Source organism: Ursus americanus, chromosome 21 (genome assembly GCF_024610735.1).
Source record: "Ursus americanus isolate L20-20 chromosome 21, mUrsAme1.1.p, whole genome shotgun sequence".
NCBI classification, from domain to species: Eukaryota; Metazoa; Chordata; class Mammalia; order Carnivora; family Ursidae; genus Ursus; species Ursus americanus.
The window spans coordinates 54743961-54770750 of record NC_142147.1 but is presented as its reverse complement, the minus strand read 5'-3'; the positions used below and the strand labels follow the sequence as shown (position 1 = coordinate 54770750).

At 42.6% G+C, this 26790-nt stretch overlaps 1 protein-coding gene across 1 annotated transcript; it reads right to left on the bottom strand.

Annotated features, from left to right (window-relative positions):
* Positions 1-5413: 5413 nt before the first annotated feature.
* Positions 5414-23463, bottom strand: LOC123787033 (uncharacterized). Its single transcript, XM_087871141.1, is given in 5 exon segments — positions 5414-5448; positions 5451-7994; positions 19636-19728; positions 20224-20350; positions 23295-23463. Coding segments are annotated over 5 exon segments (2814 nt in total). The 5' UTR covers positions 23310-23463.
* Positions 23464-26790: the final 3327 nt, after the last annotated feature.

Sequence of the window (26790 nt, the reverse complement as noted above, 5' to 3'; positions counted from 1 at the left end):
CACCAAAGATGCCTCAATTCTTTCTTGGTCCTTGGCCCCAGACTCCATCCCACTGAACCTCACCTATGTTCCAAAACCCCATCAGGATCAATATTCATTATTGGCGGATGTACAGGAAGTCCTGAGACCCTTTAAGAATATAGCAACCAGCACTCACTGGATCCTTATCATAACCATGCAGGCTGTAAGTCAGCGTTCTGGGCTAAAATGAACATTTTTCTGTTTCTATCTCTCATCTTTTCACCAAAGACCGATTTTCTGTCCTTAAATTACTTTTGTGTAGTTTTATTTAAATTCCAGTTCGTTAACACATAGTATAATATTAGTTTCAGCAGTAGAATTTAGGATTCTTTACTTATGTACAACACCCGTGCTCATCACAAGTGCCTCCTTAACCCGTCACCCATTTCATCCACCCCTCCCACCCACTCACTACCCAACAACCCTTAGTTTGTTCTCTACAGGTAAAAGTCTGTTTTGTGGTTTCCCTCTTTTTCCCCTTCTGTGTATCTGTTTCTTTCTTAAACTCCACACATGAGTGAACTCATCAGGTATTTGTCTTTTTCTGACTTATTGTCATTAGCATAATACACTAGCTCCATTCACATCATTGCAAATGGCAAGACTTCATTATTTCTTATGGCTAAATAACATATCATTGTATATATTTGTCCTTCAGACTTTAAGGCTGTTGAAGGAAGAAGGGGTCATCTTGTGTAAATTCTTTACAGTAACAGGAGTCGTAGACATTTCCTTACACAAGGATTGAAATTGGTCTCTATCTGTCCCTACATGTAATTATTACAGAAGGCCATTGTCATAGAGTCCAGAAGGGATATTGGGGTGAATCTGTTTTGAGTACTAAGCATCATCTGTTGGCTGGGTGAAAGAACAGGACCTGCTTTCATATACCTCAACAATAGGAGGGAACAAAGCACAAGAGAGAACACGTTAGAATTATTAGTACAATGCAAAATCAGAAAAGTCATGAGAAGACCCTTTGGGATGACCACAGTCCACCTCTCCAACAGGAATTTCAACAATCAATAACTGACAAAGTACAGAGAGAGAGAGAAATCAAGGAAGAGATGCTTAATGACACAACATGATGTTTACCAGTGAAAGATGGGTGAGGAGAAGGGTTAAAGAAGGGATGGGGATTAAGGAGTGCACCTGTCCTGATTGAGCTCTGGGTGATGAAGGGAATTGTGGAATCACTATATTCCACACCTGAAACTAAGAAAACTCTTTATGTTAACTAGAATTAAAATATAAAGTTGGAGAACCTGGGTGGCTCAGTTGGTTTGGTGGCTGACTCTTGACTGGACTGAGGTCAAGATCACAGGGTCGTGAGATGTAGCCCCAGGTTTGCACTCTGGGCCCAGTATGGCCTCTGCTTCAGATTCGCTCCCTCTCCCTTTGCCACGCCCCTCCCCAAACACCACCCGTCACAGGTATGCTTTCTCTCTCTTAAAATAAAACAACTGCTGGGGCGCCTGGGTGGCACAGCGGTTAAGCGTCTGCCTTTGGCTCAGGGCGTGATCCCGGCGTTACGGGATCGAGCCCCACATCAGGCTCTTCTGCTATGAGCCTGCTTCTTCCTCTCCCACTCCCCCTGCTTGTGTTCCCTCTCTCGCTGGCTGTCTGTCAAATAAATAAATAAAATCTTTAAAAAATAAAATAAAATAAAAAATAAAATAGTGATTGTACAATTCCATGTAACACTCTGTGCTCATCACAGGGCCAGTCCTTAACTCCCATCACTTACTGAACGCATCCACCTACCCACCTCCACTCTAGCAACCATCAGCTTGTCCTCTAATGTGAAGAGTCTGCTTCTTGGTTTGCCTCTGCCTTTTTTGTTTCCCGTGGCTCACTTGCTTTGTTTTCTGAATTCCAAATACAAGTGAAATCATATGATGCTTCTCTTTCTTTGACTTATTTCACTTTGCAGAATACTCTCTAGCTCCATCCATATTGTTGCCAAAGGCAAGATTTTATTCCTTTTAGGGTGATACATACTCCCTTCAACATATACATCTATCTATCCTCTTTACTCATGGAGGAGTCAATGAACATGGGCTGGACTGTTTGAGGCAGAAATGCTCACTGCCTCTCACTGCTGAATTGCTCCTCCAACAACTCCGAGCCATGCAAAGAGCCAGAGCCTGGGACTATACTCATTACGGCACTGAAGAAAGAGAGGAAGGTCCTGCACAGCAGCAAAGCAGCTTCCCTGAAAGGTCACCCAACTACAGTGCATCTTACCTTGCCTGGGGTTACCTACCTGGGACACGAGTGCTTGGGGGCAACCACTGCACACACTTGCCGAAACGGTCTATGGCACGGTCCAGAAGGTGTCCTCATCTCCAACATGATACCAGGTGACACTTTAGAGCTATGCTCAAATGGCTGCATCATCCAGTACCCTCCTCCATCCCTGTCACTGGCCTAGGCCTGGGAAAATACAGTCATCACTGACATCCAACAGCGTTAGTCCTCAGTAAGACACAGGAGATCAATCAAATCTTCAAGATAAAGCAGGACTTCCCTAGTCCCGAGAAACCCACATTTGCCAGTTCGTTTTCCCCATGACACGTATTCATCAGAGGACACCACCAAGAGCTGTCTCTGCCTTTGCAGTCACTAAAGGGAGCCACGTCTGGGTCCCTCCCCACATTGCAAAGACTTCTTTACATTTCCTTTTAATAGGTCTTCTCTAAGGACGCTGCCTTCATCAAAGTTTACATAGATTCACATCCCACATCCCCATGCTCAATATCCGAATACATACCCATTGGCCTTCCAGCTCTCTAATCGCTATTAAGCTTTTACTGAGGACACTGTCTCCACAACACGGGCAAAAAAGAACGGTTGTGGTGCCTATGGAGCTGGAAACCAAAATGAGGAAAATACAACTGGAGATGTGGAGACAACTAGGACACGAAACAAGCAGAAGTTCTTCTCCTACATCCAGGGAGTCAGTTGGGCAACTTGGGACAGTTGTCCTCCTCCACATGCTCGTTCTTCATCTTAGATATTTTCTACCTCTTACCTGGGCTACCATATCACTCCTCTTGGGATAGATGTCTCTTTCTTAGGGGGTATCTATTACACACGCAGCGTGGTCATATGCGCATGTGTACTTCACAGACACATCAAAACAACACCTCAGTGTACGAAGTGGGGCACATACGTTAATTTGGGGCCACAGTGCAGTGCTTTAGAGTCCCAAGGCTAAGTCCAGAACATGCCATTCCAACTACAACAGGTTTAGGGAAGCTCTGTGGGGGTCTTCTCTAAGGGACAGGGGAGGGAAAGCATAGGGGGAAAGGAGAGACGGTGGCTCACAAGGATGGATTGCAGATGTCGTATCAGAAGTTCCCTTAACTTGTGACTGTAGCGCTTTGTCTCGGGAATGCACAGTGAGAAGGACTCCTGTCAGTGCAAGGCCCCTGCGAAACTAGTGGCTACACAGAATGATGCCAACCAGGATGATGGAGTATGTCAGCTAAGACTTCAACAATACCTCCACGTGACATACCTCTGTAATATACCTGTACTAACATCCTGGTATTCACAAAGAGGAGAAAATCATGACAGACTAGGCAAAGATAATCACACATCACTTAAACCTCAGACCAGAGCAAATGGATTCCTAGGTATATTATTCTACTCCATTACCAAATAGGTGATTGATTCCAAAAGTCACCTACAACCTTAAATGAGAGAGGTTAACACTGGAGGTAGGATACACATCATTCATTACGCATCCATGTCAATACGTTAAAAACCAGTAAGTTTTTTTTTTAAAGATTTTATTTATTTATTCAACAGACATAGAGACAGCCAGCGAGAGAGGGAACACAGCAGGGGGAGTGGGAGAGGAAGAAGCAGGCTCATAGCGGAAGAGCCTGATGTGGGGCTCGATCCCATAACGCTGGGATCACGCCCTGAGCCGAAGGCAGACGCTTAACCGCTGTGCCACCCAGGTGCCCCAAAACCCAGTAAGTTTTATTAATGAAAATGTATTAAGGCTGGTGATGGGTATTAAGAGGGCACATATTGCATGGTGCACTGGGTGTTATATGCAAGTAATGAATCATGGAACATTGCATCAAGAACTGGGGATGTACTGTGTGGTAACTAACAAAATAAATATTATTTAAAAATAAAAGAAAATGTATTAAGTTCACACAAAGACTAAGTTATGCATTTCAAATCCAGTCTATTATCACCATTCAAAATACAGAATACACACGTGAAAAAGCATTCGAATTCTGTTAGAAAAACGTGGGAGTACTGATTTCCATCCACTTCAAGACCGAGGTCATTCTTAAGACGTGTATGTACAACTGCATGGCATTGTAGGGAAGAGTTAGCTCTCCTCTTTCAGTTATCTGTCAGGATTTCTTCCTTTCAACCACATCAAGTCATACTCTCTAAGGACTGCACTTATGAAGATACATGGGTAGTTTACTAAACTGCCACCTCCTTTTCCTTAAAGAACAATTAGTAAAACCTTGTATTTCTAATCGGAGGAAGTTCTCTAGTTTTGATATATCGAGAAGTATGTGTTCTGAACACAGATTTCATGGTAACTTACATCAGTGTTATAACCATAAGCAGCATCTCCATTGAGATTGACTTCGTACGTTATATATTATACTGTCCTTCATATTCCATGGAAAATTAGGGATACAGGAGTCCCACCGAATGTAGCGGGGTGTCTAGTATCTTTGATGTAGCAACAATCAGCCTCATGGTCTTACACACTAGAAATGAAAGAATTTTCTGAAGTGATTTCAGAGTAAAATATTAATATTGTAAATCACAAATCTCAAGTAGGGTCGATGTAAAAAATTAAAAAGCAGATATCGACATTACTTAGACATATGTAAAAGTCCATCCACTAGATCTGTTGAAACATAATGGCATATACATTTTCTAAGTGTTTAAGTTTGATTTTTCCATATAACTAGTTTCATACAGAGTCATGTCTGAATAGTGAATAATGTATTCTTTTTCCTTGATTTCTGTAACATTTATTGGCATTTGATGTTCAATTAAATAATTTTCTAAACACTGATATCTATTAATTTACTTCCTTGAACGCACTCTCTGGTGTTTGCTCTAGTGTGTATTAAAATGACGGTCTTTCCACATTCATTATGTTCTAAGGGTCTGAGTCTGGTATGCATTTTGTGATACTGAGTAAGGACTGAACTCAAGAAAAGGCTGGTCTATTTTCTTCACATGTTTTTGCTCCTATATGATAACTATGAAGTTAAGTAAGTCGGGACTTCCACTGAGAGGCTGGACACTATTTTTACATTTGTATAGTGACTCTCCTGTATGCAATCTCTGCTAAGGCATGAGGGGTGAGCAGTCCTTAAATGTTTTCTCACATTCCTTACAATTGTCAGGTTTCTTTCCAGTATGAATTCTATGTTGAGTAAGGTTTGAAGGACTGTTAAAGGCCTTCCCACATTCTTGACATTTGTAAAGCTTCTCTCCAGTATGCATCTGGTGATGATGAGTCACGGTTGAACATGATTTAAAGGCTCTGGCACATTCTTGACATTCTTAACGTTTCTCTCCAGTATGAATTCTGTGATGTCGAGTGAGGTGTGACTGCCGGTTAAAGGCCTTGCCACATTCTTGACATTTGTAAGGTTTTTCTCCAGTATGAATTCTGTGATGTTCAGTAAGGTGTGAGGGACTGTTAAAGGCCTTGCCACATTCTGGACATTTGTAAGGTTTCTCTCCAGTATGAATTCTGTGATGTTGACTAAGGGCTGAGAGCCTCTTAAAGGCCTTGCCACATTCCTTACATTTGTAAGATTTCTCTGAAGTATGCATTCGGTAGTGTTGAGTTAGGTTTGAACATGATTTAAAGGCTTTGGAACATTCTTGACATTTGTAAGTTTTCTGTCCAGTATGAAATCTCTGATGTCGAGTGAGGTGTGAGTGCCGGTTAAACGCCTTGCCACACTGTTGACATTTGTAAGGTTTCTCTCCAGTATGAATTCTGTGATGTTCAGTAAGGCGTGAGGGACTGTTAAAGGACTTTCCACAATCTTGACATCTGTAAGGTTTCTCTCCTGTATGAATTCTGTGATGTTCAGTAAGTTCTGAGGGCTTGTTAAATGCTTTGCCACATTCTTGACATTTGTAAGGTTTCTCTCCACTATGAATTCTGCGATGGTGAGTAAGGTCTGAGGGCCACTTATAGGCCTTGCCACAGTCGTTACATTGGTAAGGTTTTTCTTCAGTATGAATTCTGTGATGTCGAGTAAGTTCTGAGGGCCACTTAAAGTCCTTGCCACATTCTTGACATTTGTAAGGTTTCTCTCCTGTGTGAATTCTGCGATGTTGAGTAAGGTCCGCGGGACACTTAAAGGCCTTGCCACAAACTTTACATGGGTAAGTTTCCTCTCCAGTATGCCTTTGGTGATGTTGAGTCAGGGTTGAGAATGAGTTAAAGGCTTTGGCACATTCTTTATATTTGTAAGGTTTCTCTCCAGTATGAAATCTGCGATGTCGAGTGAGGTGTGAGCGCCGGTTAAAGGCCTTTCCACAATCTTGACATTTATACGGTCTCTCTCCTGTATGAGTTCTGTGATGTTCAGCAAGGTGTGAGGGCTTGTAAAAGGCTTTGCCACATTCTTGACATTTGTAAGGTTTCCCTCCTGTATGAATTCTGTTATGTTGGCGAAGGCTTGAGAGCCTCTTAAAGGCCTTGCCACATTCTTTACATTGGTAATGTTTCTCTCCAGTATGAATTCGGTGATGTCTATTAAGACTTGAGAGATGGTTAAAGGCCTCATCACAGTCTTTACATTTGTAAGATTTCTCTCCAGAATGAATTATGTGATGTCCAGGAAGGGGTGAGCACAATGTAGAGGCTTTGCCACATTCTTTACTTTTGTAAGGTTTCTCTCCAGTATGGATTTGCCTATGTCCATTTACTGATGAACAGTCCTTAAAGGATTTACCACATTCCTCCCATTTGTATATTTTCTTTCCAGTATGCATTTGCTGATGTTGAGATAGTGTTAAGTGGCAGTCAAAGGATTTACCACATTCCTTAAAAATATAAGTTTTCTCTCCCCTGGGGATGATCTTATTTATATTTAGTCTTGATGATTGACTAAATACTGTCTCTGGTTTATTACAGCTCAATGGGTTTCTTCCCTCATGAATTCTCTGATCATCACCAAAACTGGAGGACTGGTTAAGAGCTTTCCCACATTCATTATACTCATGAGGATTCTCTCCCAAAGGGAGACTCTTATGTATAACAAGGTTACAGGTTTTAGTAAAGCCTTCCCCAGGTTTATGACATTCATAATGGTTCTCTGGAAACCCAGTCCTCACACATCTATGAACACTGGAGCCCTGGTTAAATGTTTTCTCAGATTCACTGCATTGAGCACTTCTGTCTCCATTGAAAGGGCTCCGGTCACTCTGTAGGGTTGACCCCTTGGTGAAGCACCTCTCATATGGACCCACCTTAGCACTTTGTTCATTTCTCAATCTCCGATTATCAGAAATTTTTGATTGGAGGGTCAAGCCAATCCTCTTCTCAAAATGGTTCAAATCATCATTTTCAGCACGGACTAGGTAACTTTCCAGATTTTCCAAGTTGTCTGTCCACAAACATGTACGTTTGAATATTTGACTGGAGCTTTTGCTTCCAGAAACACACTGCTTTGCAGAAACAGTTGACTTAAGAAGGGAGGTTTTCCACAATGTTTTATATCCTTCACCGTTTGGGACAGTGAGATTCTTATGAAGGGCAATTGCCTTGGTTTGGGTCCATCCTCCAGGAAATCTATGATGTCGTTCACTGTCCCCATCATTGTCCCAGTCTGTACTTAAGGGTAAAATCTCAGCAGCACTATTTTTGTATCTATGCATTGATACTTTTTGGGAATAACGTTGTATGCTTGGCGTTAGCAGGAAACTCTGGGTGTCATGTGAAGATATAGCTGAAAGATATCAAATAAAAGTAAAACCATTGCACTTACTATTTTCAGATGAATATACGGATGACTCTAATACAGAAGCTTCCCGGCAATCAGACAACGTCAGCAAGATGCCTGAGAAGGAATCATCAGGACTTCACTTCTCCATGGACACATAACATTGCACACAACGTACTGACCACATACCCTAATAGATAATTCTGTGATATTGTCATGGTCATAGCACTAATCACTTTCCTGTATCTCTAATAATCAGGAAAAGTGTCACATGAGCCCAAAATGAGTAGAACAATGGATATTTAAACAGAAAAGGGAAATGATCAAAATAGGATATAGTAAAAATAGGAACATATCAACAATAGGAATAGCTGTTTGTCAGGAAAGATCAACAACATTGACAGCCCATTAAGTAAATTAATTAAGAATAAAAGAGAAAAGACCAACTAAAACAAGAGGTGAAGAAGTTAAAGCAGACACAGTATAACTGACCATAGGAATAAAAGTAATTATAAGAGGAGATGATGGATAATCAGTGCCCACAAACTGATACCAAAAGATGAGTATAAGTTTCAAAAAAGGTGTAACAATTTAGACTCCATCATTCAGAAATTAAAAAAAAAAATCAGAACTTATCTCCAACCACAAAGCAGAATGAAAGAGGAATTAAAAACTACAACAACAACAACAACGAACTCTTAACAAAGAACAACTACGTGCCAGATGAATTCGACGGATATTCAAACAGACGTTTAAGGAAAAAGTACTTCAAATGTCCTCAAACATTTCCAAGGGGTGAAGATAAGAGAAATTAGCAAAACACTCTCTCTGGGGTACCAGCATTACCAGGTTATCCAAGCCAGAGGAAGACAGGACAAGTAAAGGTTACAGACTACAACCTGTGAGGAATATTCACTCAAAGTTCACAATAAAATAGAGCAAACTGAATCAAAAGGAAATTTCCCCATTTTACAAGGTAATCAAAGGGGAAAGTGTCTTGGAATTATGGGTGTTTCCACATATGGAAAACCATAAATGGAAGAGCCCCCTTTAACAGAATGAAGATCAAAAATGATATGATCATATTAAGTGAGAAAGAATACAAATATGGGCATATTGGACAGTATGTCATGTTACAAACAGAGTAGAGAGAGAAGGAAAACCCTCGACCTACTGAAGGCCATGCATGTATGAAAAGCTGAAATCTAACCTAGTCAATGGTAAAAGACTGCAAGCTTCTCCTCTATGTTCAGAAACAAGGTAAAGAAGTGACCGCACCACTGCCTTTGAATATAGTACTGGACATTCTGGTCAGAACAATTATGCAACCAAAAATACATAAAAGGAATCCAAATTAGAAAAGAAACGGTAACATTAGCTCTGTTCACAGATGACATGATTATAGAAATCCCTAAAAAAACCCTAATTTTAATTTTTTCACTGTTTTTTTTTTTTGCCATTGTTAGTATTGTTTATTTCCGCCAGTTTTTCCCTACTAGACTTTCCATTTTCTTTTTTTTTTTTTTTAATATTACACAATACGGAGTTAAGAAATATTTTGGAATGGGGATGCCTGGGTGGCTCAGTCTGTTAAGCGTCTGCCTTCAGCCCAGGTCATGATCCCAGTGTCCTGGGATCGAGTCCCACATCAGGCTCCCTGCTCAGCGGGGAGCCTGCTTCTCCCTCTGCCTGCTGCTACCCCTGCTTGTTCTCTAAAGCTCTCATACTCTCTCTTTCTGGCAAATAAATAAATAAAATCTTAAAAAAAAAAAAAAAGAAATATGTTGGAATAAACAAATTAGCTTCCACCAGAAGAACTAGAAAAGGAAGAAATGTAGACGCCTCTGTCAAACAAATAATATTTATTATTTATTATATAAATATACATATAAAATAAGTATAAATTTACAGCGAGAGAGGGAACACCAGCAGGGGGAGTGGGAGGGGAGAAGCAGGCTTCCCGCTGAGAAGGAAGCCTGACATGGGGCTTGATCCCAGAACGCTGGGATCATGGCCTGAGCCGAAGGCAGACGCTTAAGGACTGAGCCACCTAGGCGCCCTCGGTTTGATTTTTAAAAAAGATTTATATATTTCACAGAGAGAGAGAGAGAGAGAGAGAGAGAGAGAGAGACAGAGGAAGATCCAAGGGTATGAGTGGGAGCCGCAGAGGGAGACGGAGAGGGAATCGCAAGCAGGCATCACACTGAGTGCAGAGCCTGACTTGAGGCTGGATCCCAAGACCCCGAGATCGACCTGAGCAGAAATCAAGTCAGTGGTTTAACAGAGTGAGCCACCCAAGCACCCCAATTATCTTTTAACTCTTATCTCTGTGGTTAAGTTCTCGCTATTCTTTTCTCAACCCTTTGAGTACCCTTATGATTGTTGTCTTAAATTCTCCATCAAGCAAGTTACTCCTATATGTTTCTATTAGATCTCCAGCCTTGCCCTTACCTGCTTGTTTTGTTTGGGAGAAATTCTTTCATCTTGGCATTTTGTCTAAGTCTCTACCTTCCTCTGTATGTTAGAAAAGCCAGTGATGTGTCCGGCTATGGCCTTTAGGCCAGTGGCCTCCAGAGGCTCTCCTTGCCTGCTGTGGGCAGTGTTTGGTGCCTCGCCTGAATGTGGCCAGTTCTGACTAGGTGCGCTCTAGTCTGCTTGTGAAAGGAGACCTGACATCAACTCCACCAGAACTGAGACCCTGCAGAACTCTCTGCTCAGGAGATGTGATGTGGGCAGTGGCCCACCCTGCTAAGCATGAGGGAAGCCTCACTGTATACAGAACACAAAATATACACCTTCTTTTCTGTATGTACAATCAGACTTTTCATGGTATTGCTGACCACAACAGAACAGCTACTGAAAAATGAATCATTATCCTTCAATTGATCCAATGTTCAATGTGAGTGTACCATGCTACCCAACTTAATTTTATCAGTTTCTACAACTCATAAAAGTCCTCTTTCCACTCAGGTCAGGAGGACTGTAGGGACAGCATGGGCTGTGAAACAACAGAGGGACATTTAGCCCAAATATTGGAAGGCTGTTTGAAGCAGAAATGGTCACTGCTGGTGATTGGTGACTTGCTTCTCAACAAATCAGTGCCTTGCACACAGATCAGAGCACAGGTCTAGACTCATCACGGGGCTGAGTGGAAGTGAGGGAGGGCCCTGCCAACCTCAGGTCAGCATCCTTGGGAGGGCGCCCATCTATACTGGAACAGACCTCAGTTGGGGTGATATTCCCGGGATACCAATGCCTGTGGAACCACAGCACACACCTGGCTGTTCTCACGAGCAGGGTCTGGCAGCCGTCCTCACCTTCAACATCGACTCTGTCATGTGACGTCTTTAAGCTATGCCCACAGTGTTTACATCATCCAATACCCCCCCTCGTTATCCACTCCACGCATGTGGGCCTGGAAAAGTACAGTTCTCTTGCTCATCCAAAAGCAACTGGTCCTCAGGACCACCTGGGAATTCATTAAATCATGTGAAAAAGATCCGACTTCCCAGAAAACCCCCCATTTCCCAAGTCGCCATCTCTGTCACATTTGCTCATCACAAATAGCTTCCTAAGACCTTGCAGTGACCAAAGGAAGCTCTCTACCAGATCTTTCCTCACATTTCAAGAGTTCAGCATATTTCATTTTCCTAGGACTTATCTTCCTCTCAAACTGTATCAACACCATGTTTTATCTGTCCTCACAACTCTCTCAGTGCCAAATGGCTAAATTAATCCTGTGGCCCACTGATGGCTTCTGGCTGTTCTTCCAGTGAAGTGGGGACAACAATGTATTTAAATCTCAGATATGGCCTCAAGTGATCCTGTTACCAACCATTTACCATTGAATTAGAACATTCCAAGCTACTCCTAAGGCCCTGCAAGGGCCTGCCTGGCTTAGGTGGGAGCGGGAGAGTAGTGACAATGGGGTCTCCGAAACACTGGAGGGAAGGTCAGCTGGGATGCCTACATCACTGGAATGGAGATGAGGAGACAGAAGAACTGGAGAGGATTTGGAAAGAAAACAAGTACAATTTAGCTTTCTAGATTCAGAATCAGTAGTGTAGCCGTGGACAGGGGTCCTCTGCCCACGTGTAGAATTCGTGCCAATGCTTCAACCCAGACACGTTTCATCTCTTATCTTCAGCTGCACCATCACTCCCAATACAAGACTGCTTTCTTCCTAAGCTAGAACATCTACTCAGCACCCAGCACTGTCCCATCTTTGTTCCCTTCAAATAAATGTTAAAAAAAAAAACAACCAAACAAACCTGACTCATGAAGTCTCCACATTTTACCTAATCAAAGCGTTACAGTAAAGTGAGCAACTTGGATGATGTCACTTCCAAGAAGGGAAAACAACAGTAAGTAAAGAAATCTTATTTCTCTAATCGTAAAGGAAGGAGTGAATTAATTAATCTGCATGGAATTTAATATGCTCCCTGGAGAATCACTCCCATATTTAAATTAAGTTTTGAATACCATGTCATTCCCTGGAAACTATTCTTCAAATCTCTGATCAACGCACACAAGCAACAGTTCATGAACACTGGAGTAAAGAAAACAGAGTGGATCCTACAGGAGTAATACCACATATACAAGAGACGATTTGCACGGGGAGATTCTCAAACCAAGATACAGGAGATGTAGGAAACATTAATTCAACACAATATAGAGAAAACTATTCCTATTATGAATCTATAATATTTTTGCTAGGAAATCATCAATTTTCAAACTTGGAAATGACCTGTTTGAGCCAATATTCCTTTTCCTTCTGAAGATATAGGTACACACACATACATGCATGTGCTTCTTCCTTGTTAGTTGTTACTCCGAAATCTGTCTTTAGCTTTAATATAATACATGGCATTCTGTGCATATCAAAACCATAAAACTCGGCTTGTGTTCTGTATGTTCACAGAAACGAGCCGAGAAACACACAGGGTAAAATGTTATAAATAGTCCTTGAGAATTCTGTAGCCACGGCTTATCACTATATCTGCAGTGACTTCATTCAATTAGCAGTTGATTAGAAGAACCCCTGGCCATTAGATGGTGAGCCATGGTTCAATACAAGAAAAAAAAAAGTAACATTTAAAAAAATCATTCACGACAATTTTTTTTTTAAGATTTTATTTATTTGACAGAGATAGAGACAGCCAGCGAGAGAAGGAATACAAGCAGGGGGAGTGGGAGAGGAAGAAGCAGGCTCATAGCGGAGGAGCCCGATGTGGGGCTCGATCCCATAACGCCGGGATCACGCCCTGAGCCGAAGGCAGACGGCCAACCGCTGTGCCACCCAGGTGCCCCTATTCATGACAATCTTTATCCAAATCTCGGCAATAAAAGAAAATCTTACAAATACTGAAAGAGAGGAAGGAATACACTTAAAACCATTCTAGGAGGTCAGCGTTACCCTGATACCAAAGCAGGATAAACATAACACCAAAAGAAAAAGGGCTAGTTTGTCTGATACGAGTTTTGCTACTCTGGCTTTCTTTTGACATCCATTTGCATGTACAAAATCCCAAATGCAGTCAAAAGAAAAAAAGAAACACACTGAAAATAATTATCTCTCGCTAGATACCCATCTCCCCCTGGATCCTTTCAGGTATATGAACAAATACAGTTAACTGCTGAATACCACGCTTTTGATCAGAAGGGTCCACTTACACAGCTGAGTTTGTTTTCATAAATACAGGGCACTACTGTACATGTGTTTTCTCTTCATTATGACACCTTAATATTTTATTTCCTCAAATTACTTCATTATAAAGATATGGTATATACCACAGACCACATACGAAGAATGGGATGACTGACTGTTAATGTTCTGGGTAAGGCTTCTGGTCAGCAAGAGGCTACTTCCATGAAAAGTAGGTACGGTTTTCAGTATTGGGGACTCAAATACACATAGAGATGTTCAATTGTGCAGGTGTTAACACCCTTCATTCCTACACTGTCCACAGCTCAAATGTAAAGTGATCTAGTTGTTCTCTCTCTATGGTCCTGGGGTGGAGCCCAGTATCCATCAGGCTCCCTGCTCCATGGAAGCAGGGGTTATACTTTCCCCGCTCCCTCTGCCCCTCCCCCTGCTCATGTGCTCTCTCTGAAATATTTTTTAAAAAATCATGTCTGAAAGTGATTTTGACTTACTTGCTGTTGTGAATTCTCTGATGTTAGATTTGCTTTCCATTACACAGTTTACCCATTATTTACGTCCTTTACGTTTTAGCCTTACAAGGGTTGTTTTTTTCTGACGTGCGTATTAAAAACAAAGGTCTTGCATCCATTTTCCATTTCTAGGGTTTCTACCCAGTATGCTCTCTGTGAGGTTCAGTAAGGGTACAGTTCCAGGAAAAGACTGTGCAGGCATTCTTGACAATTTCAAGGCATCTCAACTGGATGTATTATCTCATGTTGAATGGTTTTGATTAGGAATTAAATGCCTTGCCACAGGGGCGCCTGGGTGGCTCAGTCGTTAAGCGTCTGCCTTCAGATCAGGTCATGATCCCAGGGTCCTGGGATCGAGCCCCACATTGGGCTCCCTGCTCAGCGGGAAGCCTGCTTCTCCCTCTCCCACTCCCTCTGCTTGTGTTCGCTCTCTCGGGGTGTCTCTGTCAAATAAATAAAATCATTAAAAAATAATAATAATAAATAAATAAATAAATGCCTTTCCACATTCTTTACAATTAAGGGCTTCTCTCCACTACGCACCCTCTGGGGTTCACAAAGTTCATAGTTTTGCTTAAAGGCCTTGTCACGCTTTATCTTACATCTGCCAAACATCTCCCAACTATGTCTTATGTTAGATTGGTAAGTTTTGACTGGTACTTAAAGGTTTGGCCACATTTTATACATTTCTTCCAATTATAAAATCTCTGCTACTGTGTGAGTTTTGAACACAAGTTAAAAGCTTTGCCACAGTTACTCACACATTCTAGTCTTCTCTCCAGGGAGGACACAATGATGTTCAGTGAGAGCTGAGCTTCCTAAGACCCCCACACTGACTACCGTTACCCTGGTTCTCCAGATACAGTTCTCTGATGTCTACTGGAATTTTACCCTTGGTTAACATTTTTCACAGACTGATTGCATTGGTAGTTCTCTCTCCATTAGTGAGACCTCTGCAATTAAGGAAGATAGAGTCCTCACTAGAGTACAAAACACGTAAAACCTCGCTCTACAGGAAGTATTATGTGATAACTACTGGATAGTGACATTTCAATAAAGACCCTCCTGTGTTTATCAAAATTAGAGGCTTTAGAACAAGAAGGATGATGATGATATGTTCGTGGGAAAATAATGAACCTTCTGAACAGGACTTCCCAAATCTTTCACATTTAGAATTTTTATCTTCATTTTCAAATATCGAACTTTCAGATTAATTATTCAGGGAAATATTTCTAATAATATACCTGAAGGATTTAGTATGGACTAGGTGATTCCCCAATATTTCCAGATGTCCTTTCAGAAAATTTGTGTTTTAAAAAATGGATTTGGGTCCTTGGTTTCAAAGACATTGTTCTGCAAATATAAGTGACTTAGGTGGGGCTTTCCCCCAAATGATTTATAAACTTGATCTCTTCTGGCACCAGGATTTCATTATGACTGTCCCAGTATGGTTATATCCATCGTAACATCCTTCCTGCCCTTCATAACCCCCCCGATTTCCTTCCCAGTCATTCATTAAGTATAAATACTCAGGGCCACTGCTTCCACATCTTCCCGTATCACTCTATGCAAAGAATCTTCTTTGCCAACATGCCTAAGGTGTTATGGAAAGACACAACTAGAAGATGGAAAATAAGACATCCCACTTACTATACTCACACACATACCAAACTAATACCCATCCTAGGACAGCAACAGAATGGAGAAATAGGAACCACCAGGACTGTGCACCTCCATGCAGACAAAAATGGACCAAATTACCTTTTAGAATGCTCCAGAAGCCAGTTAGGACAACACAGCACCCCCAGGCAAGTACAAACGAAGAACAGAGATCGAGGAGACAAGGACAAGTTGGGACACTTGCCCACAACCCTGGTCACCCTCCCGGACACTCCATGGCAGCACTGTGAGAAAACGCCTACCTCCCCTCCCGAGAGAAACCAATGAGTGACCTGTAGGTTCAATGACGCGGCTTTTCACCTGCCTCACGTGGAAAACAGGGAATGAGCACCGTCTGGATGCAGTGTGGTGACGGCTCAGACAAGGGTGCGCACTTGCTCGAACCAGGACGAGACCACAGAGCTGAAGACGGAGAGGAAGGTACCACGCGTTCTCAAGTAGTAACTCCATGTTCTTGAACTGGGAAACAACAGACGCAGACATGACAGATGCCCAGAACATGTGTCACAGGCCCCAGAATTGCTATTACTTACCCTTAAGGAAGCAAGCCCATAATCGTGGGCGCACAGGCTGTTTTCTTAAATTCCCAAATACCACTCAAGGATCACAAGGCTTACAAAGAAATATGAAAATATGTTCCCATCAGAGGAACAAAATAAATCTCCAAACCTAGCCCTAATAAAGAACCGTACATTGCCAAATATATACACATATTGTCTGATGAAGAAGTCAAAGTACCATCATAAAGATACTCATGGAGGAAGAAGAGAAAACAGGTACCTAGACATTATCAGGAAAACTACACATGACCAAAATGGAAACCCAAAGAGGCAGAGAGTATAACGTCCATGAACCAGAAATTGGGAGCTGAAGAGTATAATTACTGAATTTAAAAATACATTAAGGGATCAGCCACAGACTTGATGAGGCAGAAGAAAGAATCCAACCTCTTAAAGACACGTTTTCTAAATTCTCTACTGAGAGGAGCAAAGAAATACGTGGAAAAGGATGGAGTCTAAGGGACTCCTGGGACACCAACGAGTGGTCCAATATGCACATTAAGGGGACCCATAAGGAGGAGAGTGACCTATGGGGAAAAAAGAGACAAATTCGAGCTTGGTTAATTCTAAGTAGGATAAATGTCAAGACAGGAACCCAGTGACACGTAATTAACCTATCAAGTATCACCGGTGAGAAGAGAGTGTTGAAACAGCACGGCAACGTACTCATCCTGTACAAGGGCTCCTAGAAGATCAGTAGTGGGCTCTCAGCGGACCCAATAGGAACAGGGGCATGGCATGATGTACTCAGGTACCGAAAGACCAACAAATAGCCACCAAGAAGACTTCACCTGGCAAAGCGGTTTTCCACAGATGCAGAAATGAAGACTTTCCCAAGTAAAAACCGCACTATGTTTACCAGTAGACCTGTCCTACAAGAAATGTTCAAGGAACATTCTCTACATGAAATAAGAGGAGTCTAAACAGTAACTGAAACCACATGAGAACATAAAGCTCTCTGCCAAACAGAAAGATTTAGACAATTATACAAACCTGTAGTGCTGGGATTAGATACCAGATGCATTTATTTCTGCTACAAAATTTTGTTTTACAAAAGTAGAAAAATCATCAGTGTAAGTAATAAAGTACACAGCATAAAAGATAGAATTTGTGATATTGGAAACAAAGTGGGTGCGGGGTGGAGACAGGAAGAAGAGTTTTGTATGCAGTGATAATACAGAAGACACAAAAGTTAATGAGAAAGGTACCAAGGCATATCATGGTTATTACAGCACAATTAAAATGTAATACCAAAACATGATACAGAGGTATGTTTCAAAATTATTTTGAATTCAAGAAAGTCTTTCTCTCATGCAAAGAGAATAAAAACCCACCAGCAAATACATGATGAAATTAATTCTATGTTTATGACAACTCATCTGGGTATAGTACAACACTCACTGACCACTAACCAAGGAGAAAAATAACCAGCAGGACTCAGTGTGTGTATGTGTGATAATACAAATACAAGACAAACACACACACAATTTTATTGACAAAAAGCATAAAGCTCATTCTTTCTTGAGTTATACTCACATGGTCTTGAAATGTACTGAGTTGAAAATTCTCGTCCTGTAACAAAATACGCAGGTAAAACCGAATCCACAACGAACTAATGTTATGCAAAGACCCAGAGAAAGACCAAATGTAACCCAAGAAAAAGACTGATGTATTACATAAAAGAAAAACTTCTATATAACTATAATTCTAAATTGTGTCCATGTACCCATGAAAAACTAGCATTTGATTGGCATGTCTTCATTGACCATAAAATGATAAAGAATATTCATTAAAATCGATCATAAAAAGCTGTAAATGAAAATTTTATGAGCACTTAAAAAGCTTGAAAGAAACGTATTACATTATTAATATATTCCTCCTCCTACACAGAATCTAAAGCCATAATCCATTCTTTAAAGCAGAGGAAAGAATACCTACATTTCTAAATAAACACCATGAAAACTGTAAAATATGCTGATAGACACTGTACATGAAATTAACATTTGGGATTAAATTCTGAGGAAAATAGAAGAAAAACCTAATGATGAATTTCCCAAGAAGTAAAATTACATTACCGAACAAAAGGATTTTTCAAATATGGGTGGGGTGTGTGGGGTGCTGATAAGCATCTGCCTTCAGCTCAGGTCATGGTCTCAGGGTGCTTGATCCAGTCCCACATTGGGATCCCCGCTCAGCAGGGTGTCTGCTTCTCCCTCTCCTTCTGCCCTTCCCCTGCTCATTCTCTCTCTCTCTCTGTCTCGCTTAAATAAATAAAATCATTAAAAACTATATATGGGAATTTTACTAATTATCTAACTCACTTCTTAGAAAGCACATGCCCATGTCATATCAGAACTTTTGATCTAAAAATACAGAGCTAAATCTCATATATAACTAATTAGAAAGTGAAAACACACATGACAAAGTCACAAGAACTTCCTAGAAGACAGAATTATAAAATGATGCAATTACTACAAAATAAGGTAATGACTGAGACTTTATTAAAGGCTACAAGTTCTGAGTCTCTAAACGTGCTAGTTCCCCAACAGCATTATTTATGTAGGAACCCTAGAAACAAACAGAGACATTACATTATTTCACCATTGAGAAATGGAGCTCATAGAGTGGAAACTTCTATTTTAGTTAATCCGGAAAAAAAAAACTTTTTTTTTTAAGAGAAACTGTACAGTTCCTCCTTTTAGGGAAGTGCTTTGTTATTTGATGAAGTTACTGAGTCTCAATTTTATAAGGTTAAGATTAAAGCCTCCATAACATGGGAAAGCATACACTGAAAACATTAGAAATCTGTCTCTAGTGTTGTAGGAATTTCTGCACCAAACCCCAATGTGCACACAGCTACCCTGACCTACTTCTCTCATGATGAAAAACAGAATTTACACAGGGCTTAGCACAGAAATAGGGAGATTTCCCCAGGGCCCTCACAGCAATGGAGAAGCAATCAGATTAAGGAGGACCTCCCACTCCAAGGAGAGTCTCCTGGCCTCCCTGTGCATGTGATGGACCATCACTGGAGCTGAAGGAGAATCCCTAGAGATGTAAGAGCTTGATAATGTTGGATAGCAGATGTTCCTCCGTGAGAGAGAGAAATAAAACTGGGCGTCTCCAACTGATTTTCATTCAAGGAGAGCTACTTGAACCACTGCTTAAGGTCTACCTTCCTCCTTCAGACTTGGACCTCCCCTCCTCCATCTGCCTCATTCAGTCCCACCTACCCGGATGGAAGCCTACTGTCTCTCTCTTCACATCCCAGAACTGCTTCTCTTGCTCCAAAAACATGATCAGGTTTGGCTTTGAGAGAATGAAGCCTGTTTATGAGGAAAAAGGAAAACGAGTATTGCTGCAGATTCTTCTAACTTTCCATCAGGATTGTGTTCAGTAGAGAAGAGGACATTGTAGAATCTAGAAAATGGTTTCTCAAAGGCTATTGCCCAACAGTCCCTTTGGAACACACAGGAGGCATTTCCCATGTTCACATCCTGACCTCCACTTCCAAGTAGCAGCCGTAATAACAAATCGAAATTTCAGTTTAAGTTGTAAGCAGTCCCGTGCTATGGCACTAAATGATTAGAACTGCCACTCAGCTACAGAAGTGATGCTGTTCCCTTCAGGAAGGGGAAGCTAGGGCTGGAAAGGAAACATCATGAAGATGTTTCTCTACATCTACAGAACCTTACTTATTTCCCTTTCTGTCTGGATCTGAATTCTAGGCATTCACGGGGGAACCTTCCAAGCGACAGTCTTCACAGGAAGGAAGAAAACTCTGAGTGTGGTTTGGGAAATCTGGAAGGAGTCATCCTCACCCAAGAACAGGAGGTGTCCGTAGTTCTCCAGCATCACGTCCCTGTACAGTTCCCGCTGCGTGTGGCTCAGGCATCGCCACTCCTCCTGGGAGAATTCTATGGCCACATCCTTAAATGTCAGCAGTCCCTGCAAGAAATACCACAGTGACCAAGTGGCCATTGACAGAGTTCACAGTGGTCCCTAAGATCAAGAGGAAGTTAATGTCACCACGTACAACCAGACCTGACCCCTCCTTCTCCGTGCCATGAGTGTGAATCAAAATAAAAGCCTACAGGATGAAGGGCTGCCTGATTGAGAACTTTCACTCCCAGAAGTCAAGAATATGAACTACACAGAGGGGAAGGCCCTCTTTGTCCATTGAAACCTGTTGGGATGTGGGAGAGCAGCCAATGGTCGAGAAAGAATTCTTGAGATGTTTCTGATGTGAAACATTGCGGTTCTGGATTGAATGATGAAGAATGAATTGCTGAGGTATCTGTGGTGCAAAAATTTTGGTGTTAAAGCCTGGGGAGAGGACCAGAGGTTGAAAGAGCTATACTGAAGTTGTGAGCAGTGACTGATTATATGCTTTCAAGTGGGGAGGGGGTGAGGGATAACACAAATGTCTAAGGAATTTGGACACGTGTTTCCAGGACCCTGAGGGCCTCACTGGCGTGATCATGAGGTCACTTACTGTCTGGTAATACCTTTGTCATGAGACCCTTCAGATATTTATCAGTGAGCCATTTGCTTGAAGGATGATGGCAACATATATTTCGGGGGTAGAGATAAAGGAAGTTTCCAAAGGGATTTTCATATGTTAGAGAGGATTTTCAGGATCCTGAAGGTCTGGCTATTGTTAAGCTAAGGCTGCTTTTTGCTTCCAAAAAACATTAACATTGAGGAGGTTGTGAATTCCCTGAGCAATGTCATACTCTGCCTATCTCAGGCATTTATCAATGGATCGGAAGTTGAAGGAAATCTAATTTTATCCACACTTCTTTTGACTTTGTTCTCCTCAGAAACTACAACCAAGGGGCACCTGGATGGCTCCGTTGGCTAAAGGTCTGCCTTCAGCTCAGGTCAGGATCTCAGTCTCCTGGGATTGAGCCATGAGCTGGGCTCCCTACTCAGTGGAGAATCTGCTTCTCCTTCTTCCCTCTTTCTTCACGCATGTGCTCCATGTCTGTCTCAAATAAGAAAATGTTAAAAAAAAAAAGAAAGAAAAAAAGAAAAACTACTAGCAAGAGAAACTCAGAAGATTGAAGTTTACATCTGAAATGTGATAGTTTCTGCATATTGCTCAGTGTATTATGTTCCTTACAAGGGATGAGAGGGACAATATGAACGTTACAGGGGAGGAACCTGGCAGAGAGCAGCAAGCCAATGAAAGAAGTTATCATCCGCTGAACAGAAACAAATTGGCATTAGTGCCTAAGGCACACCAAAGGACACAGCATCACTGGTGTTTTCTTGTGGTCTGAAGACAGGAATTCAGAATACAAATCTAATTATGAAAACACAGTGGATATACACACAGTTCAGTCACCTATAGTTTCTGCAGAGGCTGCTTTTAGGCAAGCAGGCTTGAGCAAAGGAACTGAGAAAGGGCCCCCCGGGACCCCCAGGCTGAGTCCAGACAGGCCCAACAGGGGACCCATCTCAACATTGCCATAGGCCCTAACTAACCAATGGGCTACCGACAACCAGGAACAGAGACCAGAAACGGGAAAAGACCCGAAGTCCCCATAACACCTCACCTTCCCCCTTTTAAGAAAAACCCCCACCCACTGCTCCTTGCAGACAGCCTCTCCTCTGCTGTCCTGCCTGCTGCTCTCTCGCAGTGGATTCAATCAACTTCTACAGCCTTTGTTTGGCCTCAGGTGAATTCCTTTCAGTGCCCACTTGACTGGCTTCCATCTAACCATCCACCCACATTTGGGGCCCCATCTGACTGACGGAGACATCACAGTTTCCATGTGCTGTAATAGCTAGTATATTTCATTTCTTATTTAAATTTTTAAAGATTTATTTATATTTTATTCTTTTTAATGATTTTTTTATTGGGATGCCTGGGTGGCTCAGTCAGTTGGGCATCTGCCTTCAGTTCAGGCCATGATCCCAAGGTCCTGGGATTGCCTCCAGGATTGGGTTCCTTGCTCAGCAGGAAGACCTCTCCCTCTGCCTGCTGCTCACTCTCCTTGTGCTGTCTTTTTCTGACAAATAAATAAAATTTAAAAAGATTGTATTTATTTATTTGGAAGACAGAGAGCACAAGGAGGCAAAGGGAGAGGGAGAAGCAGGCTCCCCGCCCACTGGGGAGTCTGATGTGGGGCTGGATCCCAGGATTGGGCCACCCTGCGTCCCCTAGATTTATTTATATTTTATAGGTGATCGGGAGGGGCACAAGGAGATGGAGAAAGAGAATCTCAAGCAGACTCCCCTCTGAGCACAGAGCCAGAAGTGGGGTACCATTCTAGCACCCTGAAACCTGGACCTGAGCTGAAATCAACAGTCCAAGCTTAGCCGAGTGAGACACCCAGGCGCCCCTCTGGTGTATTTTACACAGGATATCTTTTTCACATTCTAAACACCAAGACTCACCCACCACCCCCTTTTTTAGAATGTGAACTTTCCAAGTTATTCTCGACCTCACAGCCATCATAGCATTTTCTCACTCCCGGGCTACGCAGAGCTGATCAAGCATCCAGACGGGACCTAAATGAGAAATGTTTTCCCTCCGTGATATCCCAGGACCAGACCTCGTCAGCAATAGAAATCTTGGACTCAACACCTTCCCCTCTGGATCTGCCACCAAGGGAATATTTTCAAGAGTTGCAGGACTTTAATTCAAAGTGACAACTGTTGATGCCTATTGGATGCCAGGTTGGAGACACAGGAGAGAAGGCTCTGGGTTACAGAGAAGTGTTCTAAAGACCCGACCTTGAGTATCATTTTTGAAAGAACATAAAAATAGCTGAAAACATAAGGGAGAAACTTCAGAACTACAAGAATCAACATTTGCAATTTCTAAAGGCAAGGAGTCTAGGAGAAAAAGATGACAGAGCCTCTCCTGGGTCACCAGGCTTACCTGAGAACCGGCCATTTCCTCTCTCAGTTCGTCCTCTAGATTTCTTTCTTACAAGATCGCTGTGGAGAAATCACAGCTGCATCAGGAGAAAAATCCCCCTGAAGCCCCAAACAGAGTCTCTACACCAGAAACTTCCCTGAAGGCACAACTGTGAAATGCAGAAACGGCCTAGTCCTCTGAGTCAGGAGCTATTCAGAACTCTGAGCTCCTACTTGGAGATCAATCTCTGACTTTTCCTTAACTGCTTTCCAGGTTGGGGGGTGGGGATGCTCCCCTCCCACAGGTGCCCACAAATTCAGCTACAGCACAGGAACCGTGTGCTGCATGGACCTGACCCTCCCAGACTCATGGAGCAGAGACCCTGTTATCTCTCCTTGAGCCAAGGCCTGCTCTCAGCTCTCATACAATCACCAGAAGCCCTCGTGCTTACCCCTGGCCTCACTGAGAATCACCTGGAGCCCTTCATTAACACAACACTGCTGTTTTCGCCCAAACCAATGGACAGAACCTGAGGGGGAGGCCGCCAGATAGGATCCTTTTTGAAACTCCACACGTGACCCTATTGGGAAGCATTTGGGGAGCTGACCAGGCAAAGGACAGTAACCAAGGCTGTGGTGGTGACAGATTCAGATCCAGGCCTTCTCCACTGCTCAGAGTGTCTGGAGATTAACACATTCTCCCTCTTTCTGCTACAGAGAGGGAGACACCTTACAAATGGAGCGTTCCCTTATAAATGCAAATGTGTCGTTTAAAAGTAAACACAGGATTTTGGAGTTTTTCCTTTATCTGACTTTTATTTAAAATAACCAGCCTAAAATAATGCTTAGACCAAAGAGACATTTTAGGGTGACAAAATGTTCTCCCCTTCAGTAGGTAAATGTCTATTTTCATAAGCAACTGCCACACAGTTTTCTGAAGTGACTGTACTTTCTACCCTCCCATCAGCAATATATGAGAATTCTAATTCTCAACATTCTCAGGAACATTTGGTGTTATCGTTTTTCTGGATTTCACCCATTCTAGAAAATATCGAGTGGTTTGTCACTGTAAAATATGAGGTGTTCTTAAAACAGTTGTCCCAGTGACTGAAATGAAAACCACTTAAAAGCATCAAGTATAACAAAAAAGCGGCTAGATGAATGCTCATCGAGGCTCCGTTTCAAAGTAAGTAACCTTTGTCTTCTCCACAAACCTCTCCTCCTCACTTCTCAGCCCTTTGTTTCAGCATCCTGGTTCCACCCTAACAACTTGAGGAACAGTGCTGGCAGCACAGACACAATTCCTGTTGAAACTGGCTAGATCCTGGGGCACCTGGGTGGCTCCGTTGTTAAGTGTCTGCCTTGGGCTCAGGGTGTGATCCCTGCATTCTGGGATCGAGCCCCCCATTGGGCTTCTCTGCTGGGGGCCTGCTTCTTCCTCTCCCACTCTCCCTGCTTGTGTTCCCTCTCTCGCTGGCTGGCTCTCTCTGTCAAATAAAGAAATAAAATCTTAAAAAAAAAAAAAGGAACGGGCTAGACCCTGCATTTCCCTACAAAATCCCAGCCCCTGACTCTGGGTGGGCTTGCAGGTCTGAAGGCCCTGACCTGCGGCGGCCTCCTTTGCTGGCAAAGCAATAAAGCTACTGTTCTGGGGGCCTGGGTGGCTCAGTCGGTTAAGTGTCTGACTTTGGCTCAGGTGGTGATCCTGGGGACCTTGGAGAGAGTCGTGCATTGGGCTCCCTACTCAGCGGGGAGTCTGCTTCTCCCTCTGTCTCCTCTCTCTCACATGCTCTCTCTCTCAAATAAATAAATAAATAAATAAAATCTTCAAAAAAAAGAAAAAAGAAAGAAAAGCTACTGTTTCTATTTATCCCTAATTCTGTGTTCCTGTTCTATTTTGGGTCTGAAGCAGGGAGCTCAGTGTATACAAGAGAACGAATATTAGGAGAGGAAAACAAGTTTTTCTTGCTCTATTCTCAATTCTTTGGGCCGTCTGATAATTAAAATGATGTAAGAGAGTTTCACAATAGAAAAAAAAGTAATAATTTCTTAATTATGGAAATGAAAAACATGAGGCTCAGAGACAGGCGGTTGCAGCTTCCACGCCACCGTGACTTAAGAAGGAGGTGGGATTTAGAATTTGAAAACAGGGGACACATTCATGGGAGAAAGGAAAGGGCAAATGTATGTCAAACAATGCGTTGCCCTCCAGGCGGGGAACCCTTGATGATATAAGAAGTTAACCTCTGGTATCAGCTCTCTTCCTGCTAGAGGTCCCCCATCTAATTGATTCTGGGTACACATATCAGCCTCACAACAGAAGGAAATAATTCCACTGCAGCCACAGGACAATCTTAGAAGACAGTTTTTTAACTTACATTGACGCCCTGCCTGGGCGCCTCTGGCCAACTTAGTGGCGGTAAATTTCAGCGTGCACCTTTAGCCTGTGTGAGTGATGCACTAAACCGTCCTTTGTACGTCTAGACAGCCTGCACTGTCTCCTACAAAGACTGGTAACCGAACGTGGCACAACCTCCCCTAGGCACCATACACACTCTCCAAGCACCTCCATACCGCCTGTAGGTGGCGCCCGTGAGTCGCAGGCAATCAAGAAACAGACAGCCCTGCTCCCCTCCTGCTGATGAACTGCCCTCAAGTTCCTTTAAAAATCTGAGGCCAGGCTGAAACCTTGCTGTTGGTTTTTGGGCATGAGTCCGTCTTCTTCCCAAGTGGCTCGCCTTCTGAATAAACCTGATATTCCTTTCCAAATAAAACGCATGCGTTGCGCAGTAGCTTTTCCAAGGAATTTCGGTTGGCTTGGATTTTTTGGTAACAAAATTGTTGGATCCTTCACACAACAGTAAGAAAGAGTTCTTGCGATGTTAATGGTGCAACTTAGTTTATTGAGGTAGCATGTAGACAGGACTCATGCTCAGAGAGCTACATTTTTTTGTTTTTTAAGGTTTTATCTCTATATATGTGTGTTGGAGAGAGAGAGAAAAAAAGAGAGAGAGAGAGAGACAGAGCAGACATGCGTGGGGAGGTGGGGAGAGGGAGAGGAACAAGCAGACCCCCCCCCCCCCCCCGCCCCGAGCAAGGAGCCCACCCCCCCCTCTGAGCAAGCAGCCCACCCCAGGGCTCTAACGCAGGAACCGGAGATCCTGACCCCGGCCAAAGTCAATTAACTGACCGAGCCATCCAGGCATTGTAAGAGCGACTCTTCTAATGTTTGAAGCATTGGTTCTATGCTCAGTGCTCAAGGGGGTGGGCTCATGTAGGGAGTATTAGATCTTAAATGTTTACATAATTTCCTTTTTTTTTTTAAGATTAATTTATTTTAGAGAGTGAGAGAGCAGAAGGAGGGCCAGAGGGAGAGGAAGAGATCATCCCAAGTAGACTCTGCTCTGAGCTGGCAGCCCAACTGCACAGGGCTCCATTCTATGACCTGAGATCATAACCTGAGCCAAAATCAGGACTCAGGGGCTTAACCAACTGAGCCACCCAGGGTGACCTCCTCA